Source organism: Hemitrygon akajei, chromosome 3 (assembly GCF_048418815.1).
Source record: "Hemitrygon akajei chromosome 3, sHemAka1.3, whole genome shotgun sequence".
Lineage (NCBI taxonomy): Eukaryota > Metazoa > Chordata > Chondrichthyes > Myliobatiformes > Dasyatidae > Hemitrygon > Hemitrygon akajei.
The window spans coordinates 72,805,245-72,823,445 of NC_133126.1; the positions used below are offsets into that span (position 1 = coordinate 72,805,245).

Consider the following 18,201-nt stretch of genomic DNA (forward strand, 5'->3'; position numbering starts at 1 on the left):
TCGTGTTCTTGGTTCTTTTTGGCTCCCTGCCTCTGATCTCTGTGGATCATTTGATCGAGTTCCGAACTGCACATCACAAGCTCACAGTTTCTGCAACACAAATAAACAAGACAAAAAGAACAAGCAGAAGGTGAGTAAAAAGTGAAATAATTGAAAAGATTTGCTATCTGAAATACGTCACCTGAGGAATTGTTGTTCATTGGCACCATCTTGACCTCTTGATCTGTGTCCCATACAATATCTAGGCTTGCTGTTTCCTCCAGTTAAATAAATATTTAATCCAAAGTTTCTATAATGGAATGTGGGGGATTTGGGGGAGGGGTGTGGATAGTACATATGCATTAAAATTTGAGAATTGGTAGCAAACTGTTTAGTCAAAAATACATTCATTTTTCTATTGAATTTTGAAGATTTTGTTGCCTTACTTTTTTCACTGACCTGAAACAAGGGGAGATTGGATGAGGTTTGTAACCATCAGTTTTGGATGGCTCTGAGAACCTTTATTTCTCACAACAGCAAACATTACCAGAACTTTTCAAAGTTAAAACATGTGCTTTAAAGAAACAATTTTAAATGTCAGAATCAGGTTTATTATTGCTGTCTTAAATGACATGAAATTTGTTGTTTTACTGCAGCAGTACTGTGCAAAGACAATTACTGTACATTACAAATAAACAATTAATGTAAAAAGTAACAAGGTAGTTATCATGGACTGTTCAGAAATCAGATGGCAGGGAAGGAGCTGTTTCTGAATTGTTCAGTGGGGATCTTCAGTCACAGGAGGTTCCTGTACTTCCTCTCTGATGGTCGATGTGAGAAGAGGGCACATCAAGAATCACCGTTCCCTCTGAGCTGCACAGGTGTGTGACCGTGCAGTAACTGAAATGCTCCTACATGCATATCCGTTGTTGTCATGCACCTGAAATTCTCTTTTATATAATGTTTTATTTAAGTACCACAGTTTTCAGGCCATGTAAAAGAATCTCCTGCTCAGAGCAATCGTTGATTGGTGCAGTTGTAAAAAAAAAATATATTAGAGGAAGCATTTTGGATGATGAGGGCTCTTAGTAATGGATGCTGTCTTCTTGAGCCATGCCTCTTGAAGGTGCCTGTGATGGAGCTGGTTGAGTCTGCATCTCGTGCTCCTGTATATTGGAGCCTTTGTGTAAGGCTGTGATGCAACCACAACACAAAATTCTGGAGGAAGACAGCAGCTCAGACAGCATCACTAGAAGGTTGTTTTAGACCAAGACCCTTCATCAGGAATGGAAAATTAAATGAAAATATGAAGGAAGGGGGAGGGGAAGAAGTGCACACTGGCAGATGAGTGGGTGGGGAGGGGGGATGAAGTGTGAAGCTGGAAGACGATAGGTGGAAGAGGTAAAGGGTTAAAAGAGTGTGATATGAGTGTGGGCTATGAAAGGAAGGAAAGGAGGAGGGGCACCAGAGGGAGGTGATGGGCAGGTGAGGAGAAGGGGTAAAAGGGGAGCCAGAATGGGGAATGGAAAATGAAAGGAGGAGGAAGGGAGGAAAAATTACCAGATATTAGAGAAATCGATGTTCATGCCATTGGGTTGGAGGCTACATGGAGAGAATATGAGGTGATGGTCCTCCAATCTGAGAGTGGCCGCATTGTGGCAGTATAGAGAATGCCATGGACTGGCATGTCAGAATGGGAAATAGAATTAAGATGGGCATCCTCTGGGAAAACCGCCCTTTATGGCAGAGTAAAGATGTCCGACCAAGTGAGGAGCAACACTTCATATTCCATCTGGGTGGGTTCATATGTTTCAAAGGAACAGGCAAAGAGGAGAAAGAGCTGGTGGAGTGGCATTGCAAATTAGGGATAATATCACAGCAGCAGAAAGAGAGGGCATCGCGGTGGGATTGACTACTAAGTTGATATGGATGGAAGTCAGAAACAAGAAGGGAGCGATCACTATTTGTGAGTACAGTATTCCTCCCCCCACCCCACCCCACCCCCAAAGAGCAGCTGAGACAACAAAGAGCAGATCAGTAGGCAGTTTTTGGAAAGGTGCTAAAATATCATGGATGTTGTCATGGATGACTTCAACTTCACTAATATTGCTTGGCACCTCAGTACAAGAAGTTTAGACGGGGCAGAAGTTATTAGGTGCGTGCCGGAAGGATATGAGACACAGTATGTGGATCAGCTGACTAAAGGAGGACCTATACTGGACCTAAAACCAGGCAATGAACATGGTCAAATGATAGGTCTCTCGGTGGGTGAACACTTCAGAGTCAGTGCCTGTAAATCTCCGACCTTAAACATTAGACAAACAGGAGCAGACAGTATGAGAAAGTTTTAATTGGGAGAGGGCTAATTATGATGTATTAGGTTGGAACTTGGGAGCAGAGGTCCTTAGGGAAATATACAATGGAAATATGTGGGGTGTTGATGGTGCACTGGATAGGTTGTCCTACTGAGGCAGGGAAAGTTGGTAGAGTGAAGAAACTCTGCTTGACGAGAGGTGGAAGAAGAAATCGTACTGAGCTTGTGCTCAGCTGGAATGTGACGCATGCCAGGGGAGTGACTTTAATTTTCTGTCCTGAAGATTAATTACAATATACTGGAAGCCCACAGGTGATGGTAGGAAATGGCTGTCTTTTATACGCTACTGTCTTGCTTTTCTTTAATTGGTGGTTGCCTGCTCACCTATGGATTGAACATTCATTGAAGATTAATCCATGAGGAGGAATTGTAGTTTTTAATTGCAGTGATCCTGCAGTAAGTTGCAGTTCATTTCTAACCGGCATGACAGAGAGAATTCCTAACAGCCTCTTGGTCTGGTCGACTTGTGTGCACTGCTGTTGTAATTACACTGGGGTGTATTTGGAATAAGCAAGAATAGCAAAGTCACTGTTTGTTTACCATTGAGGCTGCACTTTGAGTAGGTGAGTTATTGGTTTTGAAACAGTATGTGGATGATACCTATTGGACCCTGGTGTCCTCACCACAAAGCTGTATTCATCCCAGGAAATTAGGAAAGCTGCCTCCAATCAGTGCCTGGAATCAGTATATTCCAGGTTAATTGATTAATTAGTGTATCATAAGATTAGTTCGTATACCATTAAATTTGCTGGCATATAGTATTTTGCATGAAAGGTTAACTCAGGGTGTTTCTATCACTTGCAATGAGCAGTGTTTTGAAATACTGCAACAGATTGTTAATAAACCTAGTTTTCTCAATTCAATATATGGGAGATGCATAGGCAACAGAAAAGATCATTCTCTTCTTTTGTTTTTTGAATATTTTAACTTGTCCTACTCTAAAGTAACATGAAGCATTTGAAGGCTGTGAGCCTGTACTCATTGGAGCTTATAAGAATTTGTGGGGAGGGTGGGGGGGTATCTCACTGAAACGTTGAATATTGAAAGGCCTAGATAATGGACACCAGGATGTTTCCAGAAGTTGGAGAGTCTAGGGCCAGAGGGCACATTTCAGTTCTTCAGTTTACAGGAAAATATACCAATGAGGAAAATATATCTATCAAATATTGAAAGGCCTAGATAGAGTAGACATCGAGCGAATGTTTAAAATAAAGGGGGAGTGTAAGTCCAGGGGGTCTAGCTTCAGAATAGAATGTCATCCTTTTAGAACAGATAAGGAGGAATTTCCTTAGCCAGAGGATGGTGAATCTGACTACCACCCTCTGGCTGTAGAGTCATTGCATATACCTAAAGCAGAGGTTGATAGTTTCTTGAATAGTAAGAGTGTCAAAGGTTACAGAAAAAGGCAGGAAAATGGGGTTGAGGGGGATAATTGATCAGCCCTGCTGGAATGATGACACAGACATGATGGGCCAAATGGTCTAATTCTCTTCCTGTGTCTATGGTCAAAAGTGTTTGGTTATTTATGTGGAAAAAGAAGGAATCAGAGCAGACTAAGATCTATGCTGCAGGGGTAAAGGGTTTGTATTACTTGCAAAACTTCACTCGAACTTCATTGAGTTCTCCTACATCCACGCTGGTCTGTTTAATATTTCCTGTATCAGCTCAGACTGAGGGAGACAATGCATGGCTTTGGAGAAGAGTCATCTAAATCACATCCTGCAGTCCTTCAACGGGGCTATGTGGTATTGGGATCAGGATGCCACAAGGTCTTGCCTGTCAAAAACTAAAGCTTGTTTTCCTGCATGACAAGGATCTGAGCACCTTTCAAAAGACAGATGTAAGACATAATTTTGATAACAAAAACGGAGTCCAAAACTAACTTCCTTGCAAAATTAAACTTTTTCATCTTCTAGTGACTTTGTTCAATAGGTAACTAATTAAAGGGGTTGAAGTTATTTTTAATAAATATTTCTCTATTCCATTCAGTGTGCAGCCTTGCCATAACTTTCTTTTGTCTGTAACATCACCATATGTCTTGATCTGCACCCATAAATTACTAAACCTTTCAGTAATGGGAAGAAGGCAGGAGAACTGAGATGAGAGGAATAATAAATCAGCCATGAATGAATGGCAGAACCGGCCTGATGGACCAAATGACCTAATTCTGTTCCTATGTCTTATGGACTTAAGGTTTAAGAATCAAAAATCTGGCAATGCTTTTGGGAGTTACAAATAGCCAGGAAGTAGCTTAAGAAGGAACGTAGGAGAGCTAGAAAGAGACATGAAAAGGCCTTGGTGAGTAGGATTAAGGAAAAACCCAAGGAATTCCACATATACGTGAAGAACGGAAGGATTAATAAAGTGAGGGTAGGAGGAGATAGTGGAGGTCCTTAATGCATACTCTATTTCAGTATGCACCAGTGAGTGGGTACTTTATGAATGTCAGGTCACCGTACAACAGGCCAACGTGTTGGATCATTGTGTGGTTAAGAAGGAAGGTTTGTTGGAAACATCGAAAAGCATTAAGATAGATAAGTTTTTAGGGGCCAGATAGAATATACCCCAAATTCCCATGGGAAGTGAGGGAAGGGGTTACTGCACCATTGACGATGATCTTCGCGTCCTTCCTGGCCACAGGATTAGTACTGGAACTCTTGAGTATGGCAAGTATTATTCCTTCATTCAGGAAAGGTAATAGGGATATTTCTGCAAATTATAGATCAATGAGTCTTATGTTGACAGGGAGCAAACTATTGGAGAGTAATCTTAGAAACAGGATTTATGAGCATTTGCAAAAGCATAGTCTGATTAGAGATAGTCAGCATGGTTTTGTGAAGAGCAAGTCATGCCCCATCAAGCCTGATTGTCTTTTTCAAGTAAATGACAAAAAAATTGAAAGTAGAGCAGTGGATCTGATGTGCAGAACATGGATTTTAGTAAAGAGTTTGATATGGTTCCCCATAGCTGGCTTATTCATAAAGTCAGGAGTCATGGATCTGTGGAAACTTGTCTTGTCCACCAAAGTCAGAGGGTGGTAGAAGATGGAGTGTATTCTTACCGGATGGGTATAGGTATGGTAAATGCAAGCTGGCTTTTTGCACTGAGTTTGGGTGGGACTATAACCAGAGGTTATGTGTTAAAGGTGAAAGGCGAGAAGTTTAAGGGGGACATGAAGGGAAACAACTTCTCACAGAGCATCGTGAGAGCGTGGAATGAGCTGCCAGCACAAGCGGTGCATGAGAGGTCGAATTCAATGTTTAAGAGAAGTTTGGAATGGTACACGGACGGTAAGGGTATGGAGGGCTATGGTCACAGTGGCCTCATAATTATGTATACTTCTACCAAATCTCTTCTCAATTTTTTACATTCCAAGGAATACAGTCCTAACCTATTCAATCTTTCCTTATAACTCAGGTCCTCCAGACCCTGTAATGTTCTCTATCCTCTTTCACCTTGTTTACATCTTTCCTGCAGGTAGGTGACCAAAACTGCAAACGATACTCCATTTTAGGTTTCGCAAACGCCTTGTACAACTTCAACGTAACATCCCACCTCCTATACTCAATACATTGATTTATGAAGGCCAATGAAGCAAAACCTTTCTTAGAAAATCACTAGCAGGTGTCACAGGTAGCAGCACAGAGATTGCAACCCTGGAGGACCTGACCTTTATCATAGCACCTAACTCCCTGAACACCCTTTGCAGAACCTCATCACTTGTCCAAGCCATGTCATTGGTACCTACATAGACCACAACCTCAGCCTGTGCATGCTCCCACTTAAAAATGCTGAGGACTCGATCTGAGATGTCCTGGACCCTGACACCTGGGAGGCAACATACCATCTGGTAATCTCGTCCTCGCCCACAGAACCTCCTGTCCGTTCCCCTAGGTAATGAATCCCCTCTCTCCAAAACTCACCTCTTCTCCCCCCCACTTCCCTTCTGAGTCACAGAGGCAGACTCAGTACTACAGACCCTGCCGCTGTGACATTTCTCTGCTATGTCATCCCGCCACAACAGTATCCAAAGTGATCTACCTGTTGTTGAGGGGGATGGCCACAGGGATACTCTGTACTGGCTCCTTAACCCTTTCCCCTTCCTGACTGTCACCCAGTTTCCTGTGTCCTGCACAGGAACTACTTCTCTAGATGTCCTATCTAACATCCCTTCAGCCTCCCAAATGATCCAGAGTTCATCCAGTTCCAGCTCCAACTCCGTCACATGGATTATTAGAAGCTGCAGCTGGATACACTTCTAGTCATCAGGGACTTGCCTTCCCATATCCGCAAGAGGAAAATTCCACTATCCTGCCTGGCATCTCTACTGTTCTAACTGAGCAAGTGTAAAGAAGGTGGGGAAAGAATTTCAGCTTTTCTTTCTTTGCTTTCTCTGACTGAAGCCTCAAAATCCCCACTCTAACTCTGTCCACTTTGACAACGCCCCTCCCTTTCTTAAATTTGTTCTTGCTAACTTCTTCCCATCTAGGTGACAAATGAACATTGATATTATGCAGATGTGGGCAGATAGAGTTCAGTCTGAACAAGTGTGAAGTGATACACTTTGAAAGATTGAATTTGAAGTTAATGGCAGGATTCTTAGCAGTGTGAAGCAACAAAGTGATCTTGTGGTAGATGTCCACAGACTCCTCAAAGTTACAGATTGCTTAAGAAGGCATTTTGTAGGTTGACCTTTGTTAGTTGGGGGATTGAGTTCAAGAGCCATGATGTAATACTGCCACTCAATAAAACTCCAGTTAGACTACACTTAGTGTATTGCCCTCAATTCTGGTCACCTTATTGTAGGATATGGAATTTTGGAGAAGGTACAGAAGAGGTTTACCAGGATGTTACTTGGATTAGAGGATGTTTCATGAGGAAAGGGTGAGCAAGCTAGGACTTCTGTCTTTGGAATGAAGGAGGATGAGAGTCATCTTGATAGAGATGTGAGATGATAAGAGACAAAGAATGAGTAGACAGCTTGCACCTTTTTTGCAGAGCGCTAATACAGGAGGACCTACTTTTAAGGTAATTGGAAGAAATCATAAAGGGGTATGGAAGAGATAAGGGTTTTTACACAGCTTATGTAGTGCACTGTCGGGGGTGGGGGCAGGGGCAGATACATTGGAGACAATTAAGATACTCAGATGAAAGACAAAATGGAAGGATATGAAGGAGGGAGCAGTTTGATTGATTCTGACTAGGTTAAAAGATCGATACAACATTGTGGACTGAAGGGCCTTTACTGTGCTATACTGTTCTACGTTATCACTGATCCATAGTGACTGTTCACAAAGAAGAACGTCTGCAGATGCTGGAAATCCAAAGCGACACACACAAAATGCCGCAGGAACTCAGCAGGCCAGGCAGCATCTATGGAAAAGAGTGAACAGTTGACATTTCAGGCCGAGATGAAGAATATCAGCTGAAGTGTCAACTGTTTACATTTCATTGTTCACTTGTTTTGCTGAAGGTTTCATATACAATAAATGATCACAAAATAAAGTTTAAACTTCTATATAATAATAGACTGGTAGTTCATTATTGTCACATTCACCCACAGTGGAAAAATTTGTCTCACATACTTTTTATACAGATCAATTCATTACAACAGAACATTGAGCTAGTATCTGATAGCAGAGGCAGATACACAGGGACATATACGAAACTCTTAAATTGGAACATGGATAACAGAAAAAAATGGAGGGCCATGTACGGTTACATTGATCTTAGAGCAGGTTATAAGATTGGCACAGCATCATAGGCTGAGTGGCCTAGTGTTGCAATGTTCAATGTTCTAAAGGCTAAAACAATACTAGAGTGCAGAATAAAGAGTTACAAAGAGAGTGTAGTGCAGGTGGACAGTAAGGTGTAAGGTCATAGCAAGCTAAATTATGAGGTCAAGAGTCCATGTTATGCTACTAGGGAACCATCCATTTGTCTAGTTACAGAGTCAGAGCGGTGGCTCGTTCTTTCAGACGTGTATGGGGGAAGAAGAGAGAATATCTGGGATGGTTGGGGTCTTTGATTATGTTGGCTACTTTACTGACGCTGCGAGAAATATAGATAGAGGAGGGTGCAAAGATAAAAATAGGTGACGGTCAAAGGTGACATACTAAATTTCTTTAGCCTCCTGAGGAAGTAAAGGCACAGGTGAGCTTTCTTGGCTGCAGCTTCAACGTGGCTGAATCAGGGCAGATTAAAGGTGACGCTCACTCCTGGGAACTCGAAGCTCTCAACAACTCTTGACCCGAGCACCGTTTATGAAAACAAGCGCAGTATCATCGAACTGAATTGAGATCCAGTGTTCTGCTACCTTTGAGTCTGCCTGCGCGGCATCTTCCCACCAGCAGGGGCCGCCACCGCGGGAGGAGGGGATGGTTGCGGCGCCACTCGCCGTTGGACAAAGGAGCGGGAGGCGGTTTGAAAGGAGCTGGTGGGGTGAAGTGACGGGGGTGGACAATTCGGTGAAGGCCTAGTCTCGTTTCTAAGCGGTTGCTGTGTTGCACTCGAGCTTGCTAGTCGTGCCATGGAGGCGGACATCCTGGACACACTCGATGCGCTAGGGTGAGTGGCTCCGCTATTTGCAGATTCCTTGCACCGCCGCTCTGCACAAGTGTCCGGTGGGGACCCCATTTCTCTTCTGCTCACGCCTCATCTTTGCGGCGGGAAACTCACGGGGTTCACAATTTTTGCAGCAGAGGAAGGCTATTTGGTTCAGTGCTGGTGCCGACCTCGACACGAGCATTGCCCTTGTTTCCGCCCCTCCGTCCTCTCTTCCCCCAACCCTCATCCATTACCCCTTCCCCCCACACTTTCTCCCACTACAAATGCAATCTGACTCACTGAGTTTCTTCAGCGGTTTGTGCTCCAGTTTGCGCTCCAGTTTGCAACATCTGCAGTTTCCATGTCTTATGGAAGTTGTTTTATTATTATGTATAATTTTTACCTTTATGGACAGCTAAAACAAAAAAAAATCACAATCGTCCAGATATTCTGTAGTGTAAATGCTTCTGTCAGCACCAAGCCACCTCTGTTTCCTATTATTGGCCTATGTGGTAAGGCTTTGCTAGATCCATCACTGTCAGCTTCCTGCAAGTACCAGCCTAAATCCCAATGAAGAGGTCCTGCATCGTGACACTGACCTGTGAATGTGAATGTCATCATGAGGGAATGGAGAGCAAACAAGTCCTACTCACAAAGGGTTGGGGGGGGGGGGGGGAGCTTTAACATCTGTGAACCATGCCACTTTGCTTAGTCAATATCAAGATTTTTTTCAAGACCAGCTATAAAAACGTTCAAGAATCAAATAATTTAAATATCTTGATTATTGACAGTTATAAAAAATACTTAATGGGCAAAATGGAAAACACTTAATTGTATGGTACACCCTGGCATTATTGAGGAGTTGCACTCCTGATAAACTGTCTGAATCATGATTTTCCATAATAGCCCTTCATTGAAGTTGGCAACATTTACTGTTTTACTTTTTCCCCCTCAGATAAATTATGTAAAAGTGAATTTTTTTTTGTTCCTATTTCAAAACTTTTGGTAGTGACTTGAGAAGTTCTGAAGAAGGGTCTCGGCCAGAAGCATCAGCTGTTTATTTATTACCATAGATGCTGCCTGACCTGCTGAGTTCCTCCAGCATTTTGTGTATATTGCTCTGGATTTCCAGCATCTGAAGAATCTTATGTTTATAATTTACCCGCTGCTGACCTTGGCTATATGCAGTCTTTCATTTCCATTCAAATGTTCTTAGACACATATTTCATGCTAATTCTCTAAAGAGGGTACAGACAAACTGTGTTACAACCATTCAAGTTGCAGAGTTTGTCATTACAAAATTTTGTAAATATGCAAAATCTTAGATGTGGAATAAAATTCGCTCGCACAGAACTTTTTTTTAGGGGAAAAGAGGTTAATAGATAACTCCATTCTCTCCCTTTCTCTTCCCCCCCCCCCCCCCCACCATAATGTGGTGGTTGTCTGTACTTGTGAATTGTCACTAATTGTGGCTCACAATGGAATCAGAACACAATAAGCAAAAGCTGCATTGCTGAGGAGTCAGTGGTGGATTTGGACATCCTGAATGGTAGCATTTGCACAGGGAAGATGCTGGCAGTTTTGCAAAATCTTGGCTGGCTACCTGGTATTTCAGCTTCAGTAACACTTTCATCTGCTTGCAGTTAGAGACATCTGTATTGTAAAATAAAACAAAGTTGTACATAGAGTATACTAAAAGATTTTGAATAATGGTAATGGAGGCCTAAGCTAAAATTGCTTTCAAAAGTATGCTTGCCAACCAAAGATTCAACTTTGAAAGCCATCAAAATATAAATTTTGGAGGAAGAAGTTAAATTTTAAAAAAGCAATCCTAGTCAGCTAATACACTTCACGTTCAGGACTAGTGACCCAGGAAAGTACAAGAGGTCCAGGTATAACCTCCGGAAAGCCTTTCTGGAAGTGAAGTGGCAAAGTGAAGACCAAACTTGAATCACAGAAAGATGCTCAACAGCTATGGCAGGGCTTAAATGCCATCACCTCCTCCAAAGAAAAGTCTATCAACGTGACAAAAAGATTTCACTCCCAGATCAGCTCAATGCCTTTTATGCTCACTTTGACCAAGAGAACATGGAAGCACCTTCACAAACTCTCAAAGCACCACCCCCCCTCCCCCCCCCCCCCCCCCCCCCCCTCCGGTCAACCCTGTGATTTCAGCCTCTGAGGCTGATGTGAGACTTCAGGAAGGTGAATCCACTGAAAGCTTCTGGCCCAGACAGTGTACCCTGCTGAGTGATGAAGGCCTGTGTAAATCAACTGGCTGTCGTGTTGCAAACATCTTCAACCTCTGGCTTTGGTATTCTGAGGTACCTACCTACTTCAAGCAGGCTTCAGTCATACCAGTACCCAAGAAAAAAATGGTAACTTGCCTCAATAACTTCTTTCCAGTAGCATTTACATTTACTGTGATGAATGTTCTCAGGGTGGTCATGAAGCGTGTCAACTCCTGCCTGAGGAGAGAGTTGGATCCTCTTCAACGTGCCTACCAACACAACAGGTCAACTGTAGATGCCATTTCATTGGCTCTTCACTTAGCTCTGGAACATCTGGGCAATGAAGATGCATATATCAGGATGCTCTTCATTGATTACGGCTCAGCTTTCAACATTATCATCCCCTCAAAACTAATTGCTAAACTCCCAAGACTAGGGTCCTGATACATTCTCGTGCAGCTGAGTACTCGATTTTCTCGTTTGCAGGCCACTGTCAGTACAGATTGGCAAAAACATCTTGTCCACAATCACCATCAGTTCAGATGCACCACAAGGCTGTTTACCACCTGTTCAGGTGCAACACAAGCCAGCTGCTCTACTTGCTTAAAAACTGCAGCTATACAGCCAGGTTTAAGTTCACTGACATCACCACAGTTGTTGGCCAGATCAAAGGTGGTAATGAATCAGCATATAAGAGGGAGATTGAAAATCCAGTTGAATGGTACTGGAACAACCTCCCACTCAACATCAGCAAAATCAGAGTTGATTATTGACTGCAGAAGGAAGAAAATCAGAGTTCTATGACGAGCCTCATCAGGGGATTGGAAGTGGAAAGGATTGTTAATTTTATATTCCTTGGCGTTATCCTGTCAGAGGGTCTGGCCTGGGATCAGCACATATGTGCTATCACAAAGAAGGGACAATAGCACCGCTGCTTTATTAGAAGTTTGCTTGGATTTGACATGTCATTTCAAACTATAGATGCATAGTGGAGAGTATCCTGACTGGTTGCATCAGGGCCTGGTGAGGAAACACTGGTGCCCAGGCACAGAAAAGCCTGCAAAAAGTCATAGATGTATGTCAGTCAATCACAGGCAAAGGCAAAGCCCTCCTCACCATGGAATGCACCTGCAATGGGTGCTATTGCAAGAAAGCAGCATCCTTCATAAAAGACCCCCAACGACCAGGCCATGTTCTGTTCTCGTTGCTGCCATTGGGAAGGAAGTACAAGAGACTTGGTCCAATACCACCAGGTTCAGGAACAGTTATTACCATTCAACCATCAGATTCCTGAAGCTATGTGCATATCTTCAACTCTGAACTGATTCCGCATCCTGTGGACTCACTTTTAAGGACTCTGCAACTCATGTTCTCCATATTATTTATTTATCTATTTTATGCGCACAGTTTGTCTTTTGCATGTTGGTTGCTTGTCAGTCTTTGTGTATAGTTTTTCATTGATTCTAGTGTATCTGTGAATGCCTGCAAGTAAATGAATCTTAAGGTAGCACATGGCGACATATATGTACTTTAATAATAAATTTACTGTGAACTTTGAATTTTGAGTACATTTTCCATTAAAATTTCTTTAGATTTATATCATGATTTTTATGCAATTGTAATAACTTTGTATGCAGTACTAGAGAAGATTTCTTTTTGTTGTGTCTTCCTAAGAGTAAATAAGTATACTTTTTTTGCTAATGATTGAGGTATATTCACTTAATAGGTTTTCTTGGGTAACACAATATTTTCAAACATTGTTGAGATCTAATCACAAAATCGATGAAAGAACTGGCTTTGAAAATATTGAGTTTATCTGAGTGTGGCTGTATCCACTTTGATAATTTACTTGACCTTTTTGGATTTTGATCAAGTTTTACTTATATGTTTCCATAACATTTTGATTATTCCTCATGATAATTTTATTTGTACATTTAGTTGCACATTGATACTCAGTTTTTACTTGTATTAATCATTAAATAGCTATCTATTTTCTCTTAAATGTAGGTACAATGGACCCTTGTTGGAAGAAGAAGCACTTTTGAAAGCAGTTGAGACTGGGCCATCTTCTTCGGAATTTACTGAATTATGTGTATGGTTATCTTCACAGATAAAACTGTTATGTAATTTGGAAGAAAGTATAAATAGTATTACTAGTAAGTACATCTTCCATCAGTCTAGTATTATTCAAGTATCGTGTTTCCATCACTTTCCCTCTGTCTCTGGTCCAATGCATAAAAAGGTTGGGAACCCCTGCTCCATCCTAATAAAAATTACACAAAACTCAACAGACTTGTTCAATGTCTGATAATTTTAAGAAATATTCCTAATTATGTCCCTAATTGGAAAGTTGGCCTCCATTTACATTATATATGGTCTTATTTGTTAAATCTGTGTGTCATAGCTGCTCCTGCTGTAATCTTAGCAATTAGATTTGCTGATTATTTTAACAGAATTGCACTGGAAGATTTGAATGAAAAAAACGAAATATGATAACAATGTACTTGGGTTTTAATCTAAACAGAAGTTGATACAATAGATTTAACACTGAAGTTGTTACTCCAATAACAAGGGAACATTAGTCTCTCCTGAGAAAGCATTGAAATGACAGGCTCCTGTATTTTATATTGTCAGCAGTAATCTTAAATGAGCATAGGGACATCCAGGCTACAAAGTAAAAGGATTTGGGTGAAAGGCCTTTATAGTCGAGAAGAGGTTAATTCCATGGAAGATTTGTAGTCCTACTGGAGCAGGCGGGATGGGTTGCACTCTGAACCAGGCTGGGACCAAGATAACAACTGAAATAATTGCAAAAAAAAAGCTTTGAACGATGGAGTGGGGGAAGATCAGGCAGACATAAATAGTCAAAATTTCCCATAGAGCAAAGAATAAGGACAAACCTCACAACATGGGTCTTGGTCTCCAAGTTAAGTGAGAGAAAGTACAACAAGCAAGATGTGCAAATACAAAAAAAAGGGAAAAACTAAATCCTTTGAACTGAGAAAAATAGAATGAGGATCAAGAAGAGTATAACGAGTATGGTAGTAGTGGCTATGTAAAATTATATTAGAGAATCGTAGCGGCTAGTGCAACACTGTTAGAGATTGGAGCAGTGGATTTCAGTGTTCAATTCTGGAGTCAGGAATTTGTATGCTCTCCCCGTAAACCCATGGGTTTCCTCCAGGTGCTCTGGTTTCCTGCCTCGGCATAAAGATGTACCAGTTAGAAGGTTAATTGGTCATTGTAAATTGTCCTGTGGTTAGGCTCGTGTTAAATAGATGGGTTGCTGGGCAATGCGACTCATTGGGCCAGAAGGGTCTGTTCCATGCTGTATCTTGTTTTTTTAAAAAAAAAAGCGTGATACTAAAGATTTATAAAACATTAACAGATTGGCAACTTAAGGTACATGCAGTTGATACTGTATTTGAAAAGCAAGGAGTAGTAAAACTTTTTTCATACTTTGTATCAGTTGGATAACATGGTTAAACTGCTAGATTTCAGGGAAAACCACTGATAAGCGGAGGAAAGAATTTGTTTGATATATTGCTTTAAAAATATTGGGCAGTGACCAATCACCAAGTTCTGATAATTTTCAAAGGTAGTAAAAATTATAAGTGGGCAAACAGTTGTTCTCCAATTCATTGTCTCTCAGTCAGCATTCATAATTGAAATATTGTCCTTTAGATTGAAATAATCAATTGTTAATAACATGATATAAAGAATATTAAATATTATAGATTCTGAGGGTATTACTGTTGGCAGGTTTGGGTAAGAAATTCCAGAGTGATTATGACTAACTGAAGACGTAATTGTCAGTATGAAGGAATTTTAAAATCAGGGATGTACACAAAACAGAAGTTGGTCTCTCTTTCAATCTTTTTATTAATATTTAGAATATTATGAATGAGATACAATTCAAATAATGGTAAGGGATTACAAATATATAGACTCCCATTATACATAAAGAAATACATAAACAATGAATACAGCATAAGTAAGTTTCCCAAAACATAAACCATATAGTATATATATGAACAAGGTAAGTTTAGATATTCCATAATATATAGTATAAAAAAGAGAAAAAAAAATCTATCTAAGAAAGTTAGCTAATCTACTAATCTAGTATCAAGAAAAAGAAAAAAAAAACAAAGAAGAAAAAAAAACTAAAAAAAACTTTTAAAAAAGAGGAAAAAAAAGGGCTGTTCATAGTATCTCACGAGCATACATAAACATCAATGTTGGAGCAGTTTATTTATATGAGGTTTGTAAGACAGCAGTGAATGGCAACAGTGGAAATGAATTTCAGTAAAGACAGTATGGCAGAGCAGTTGACCAAATGAAAACCAATCAGAAAGAACAAGTAGATTTGACCTAGGGAGTATCAATTGATACCACTTATCTTACTTCAAAAGATATTCCATGTAAGGAATTGCGCACAGAAATTAGAGGACATGGAATGACCGGTAACCCATCAGCAAGAGCGGGTCTTTATTGAACAGTAAGATGCACAATAGGATTAATGGCTGTGAGTTCAGATTTATTCATTGTTACTAATATTATATCCCAGGGGTTGGAGAGAAGAGCCTCAGCTCTTCATACTATATTCGGTTTTACTGTTGACACCAATTTAAATGGCTCTGTAATTTCTGTAGATAACAGCTGAAGAATTGTAAAAGAGCATTTGATAGATTGAGCAGGAAGAACTGGTAGGTGAATTCAGTGTGTGGAAAGGAATAGAAACTGGAAATTCTTTTTCCTCCAAAGTGATCTACTTCGGTCAGTGAAAGTTGAAATATGTAAGTGATGGATGGCAAGGTTTATAAGAGTTGTAGAGCAAGCAGTAGGTAGTTAAAACACAAATCTAAGTGAAAGGTAACTTACACTCAAGGGACAAATCATACTGTCATTTTTTAAGAACTAATTTCTTTATTTTTGATCAGTTGACTTAAGATTGTAACACTGCATGAAAATGATTTTTTTGACCATCAGTGGTACTGTGAGTTTTCAGGTCTATTCATTAAATTGGTTAATAGTATTTTTTTAAGATTCAATATTTGCTATTATTAAATTGTCTGAAATCATTAAAAATACATTTTATTTCCTTTTTTTTTTCTGATGTTTGTGACTGTTCTTCAAATGATGTGTGTGTGCAAAGCATGACTGGCAAGATTACTTGACCTGGCTGCCAGTGCATCCTGCACTGTTCCAAATATCTGACAAACAAAATCAAGAACCCTGGGTCTTGCCCTCCTCACAATTACATTATTTCCTACTCTCTCCAGAATGAGAGAGAGCATAGCCATCTACCCTTAATATTTATTGATCTTGCCATTGTTGAATTCCCACCATCACCATCCTGAGGGACATCATCATCCAAGCTCACAAGTGGACCAACTACATAAATACAGGTGCTAAAGAGCAGTTCAGAGGCTGAATTTTCTGCTGACTCACTTCCTGAAGCGCCAGTCTTTTTGCCATTTACAAAATGCATATGGTATATTGAAATACCTGCCAGGATGAGTGGAGCTTCACCCAGGCATATGCAATAGCATAACTGTGCACCCTCTTTTGCAAAGAAATGGATTTCATGTACATTCAAACATACTGCTTGCATGTTCTGTAGACTATTCTGGCTTAGAAATGCATCACTATACTTTCACCATTGCTGGATTTGAATTGTGAGATTCCTCGTAAGCATACTGTTACCAGAAAGACCGCAGAGTTCAAGATAGCTGGATGGATGGGTGGCAATAACATCCCAAGAGATTAGGACACAAAATAGAGAAAACCATATTAAAATTAATGATAAATGATGGACATCATTTAACTTTGGATTCAATTAATGAAAAGAAAAATTAGCAAATAATGAAAGATATTAAGGCAAACCAGAAGAAGGCAAACATGGTTTGCATCAGCAATTTTTGTTGATATTGAGTGATTGATTTATTGAAAGGAATGTCCGTGAAGAAATATTAGTCTTCATGACTAATGTTATGATAAATGCTCTTTTTTATTTGAAGATTCATCAAAAGATGCACTGGGATTTATGGAATTCAGATGTTTGGTGACTGGACTATTTAAGTGCCAAATTTGTCATATTTTGTTGAAGAAACATTTAAATATTTTAATACCTGTCAATTAGGTCAGTTAATTAAATGAGAGCAATGTGATATAAAGAAGTTACTTTCAGCAGTGATAAATGTGAATTTCTGCAGATGCTGAAAATTTTGAACCTAGCAGGTCGGGCAGCATCTGAATAAACACTCAATGTTTCAGGCTAAGACCTGATGAGGGTCTCTGTTTATTCTCCTCCATAAATGTGCCTGACTTGCTAATTTCAGCAGTGATTTTTGTGAAATTTTTTTGTAGAAATTTATAAATCATAATATCCTCCTGAGTTGTTTTTGCATTTTGACAGATATTGATGAACATATATGCATATGTTTTCTCAAGTTATTTGCAATACCTTTAATTTCTACTGGTTTTTGCTCTTTAAGGTGCTGATGATGTTGAAAGCTTTCTGTTGGAGGTTAATGGTTTCCTAAAAGAAATGTCTTGCCCCTATTCAACACTTCTGTCAGGAGATTTTAAAGAGAGACTAAAAAAGAAGGAAGACTGCTTAAAACTATTATGTAAGTTATGCTATTATATTCCAACTTAGCCAGATTCTTAAAATATTTTTACAAGGAATTTTTTTGCAGGAGTTGTTACTGGAATCTTCCAGAATTTTACTGATTATATGTAACATATATTGAGGAAATAAATACATGATGTTAGTTATAATTGTAAATACTGTTCGGTATTATGTTGTGCTGTGTGCATTTAAAGTATTCAGACCTTACCTGGTACACCACAAGGTGTCCCCAAAATACCATGATATAGAAATACAATGAGAGCTTTGAGGGAGCTTCAGAATGTACTGCTGTATATTAGCTTGTCATTCTTTGCTAAATTGTTCAAATTCAAACACAGAAATTGGCTTATTAAATAGGTGGGCCATCAGGTCAGTTCCAGGCTGAACACTGAGTGTCAACATGGTTTACTGTGGAGGGATTATGTCTAAAATTGATT

The 18,201-nt window shown here is 40.0% G+C and overlaps 1 protein-coding gene across 1 annotated transcript in view; it reads left to right on the plus strand.

The window, feature by feature from the left end:
* Nucleotides 1-8,740: 8,740 nt before the first annotated feature.
* The window catches only part of fam98b (family with sequence similarity 98 member B), a 40,834-nt gene continuing 31,373 nt past the window's right edge, over nucleotides 8,741-18,201 (plus strand). The window contains exons 1-3 of the mRNA XM_073040115.1: nucleotides 8,741-8,920; nucleotides 13,138-13,286; nucleotides 17,628-17,762. Coding sequence (XP_072896216.1) covers nucleotides 8,883-8,920; nucleotides 13,138-13,286; nucleotides 17,628-17,762 — 322 coding nt within the window. The 5' untranslated portion in view covers nucleotides 8,741-8,882. The remainder of the gene's footprint in view (nucleotides 8,921-13,137; nucleotides 13,287-17,627; nucleotides 17,763-18,201) is intronic.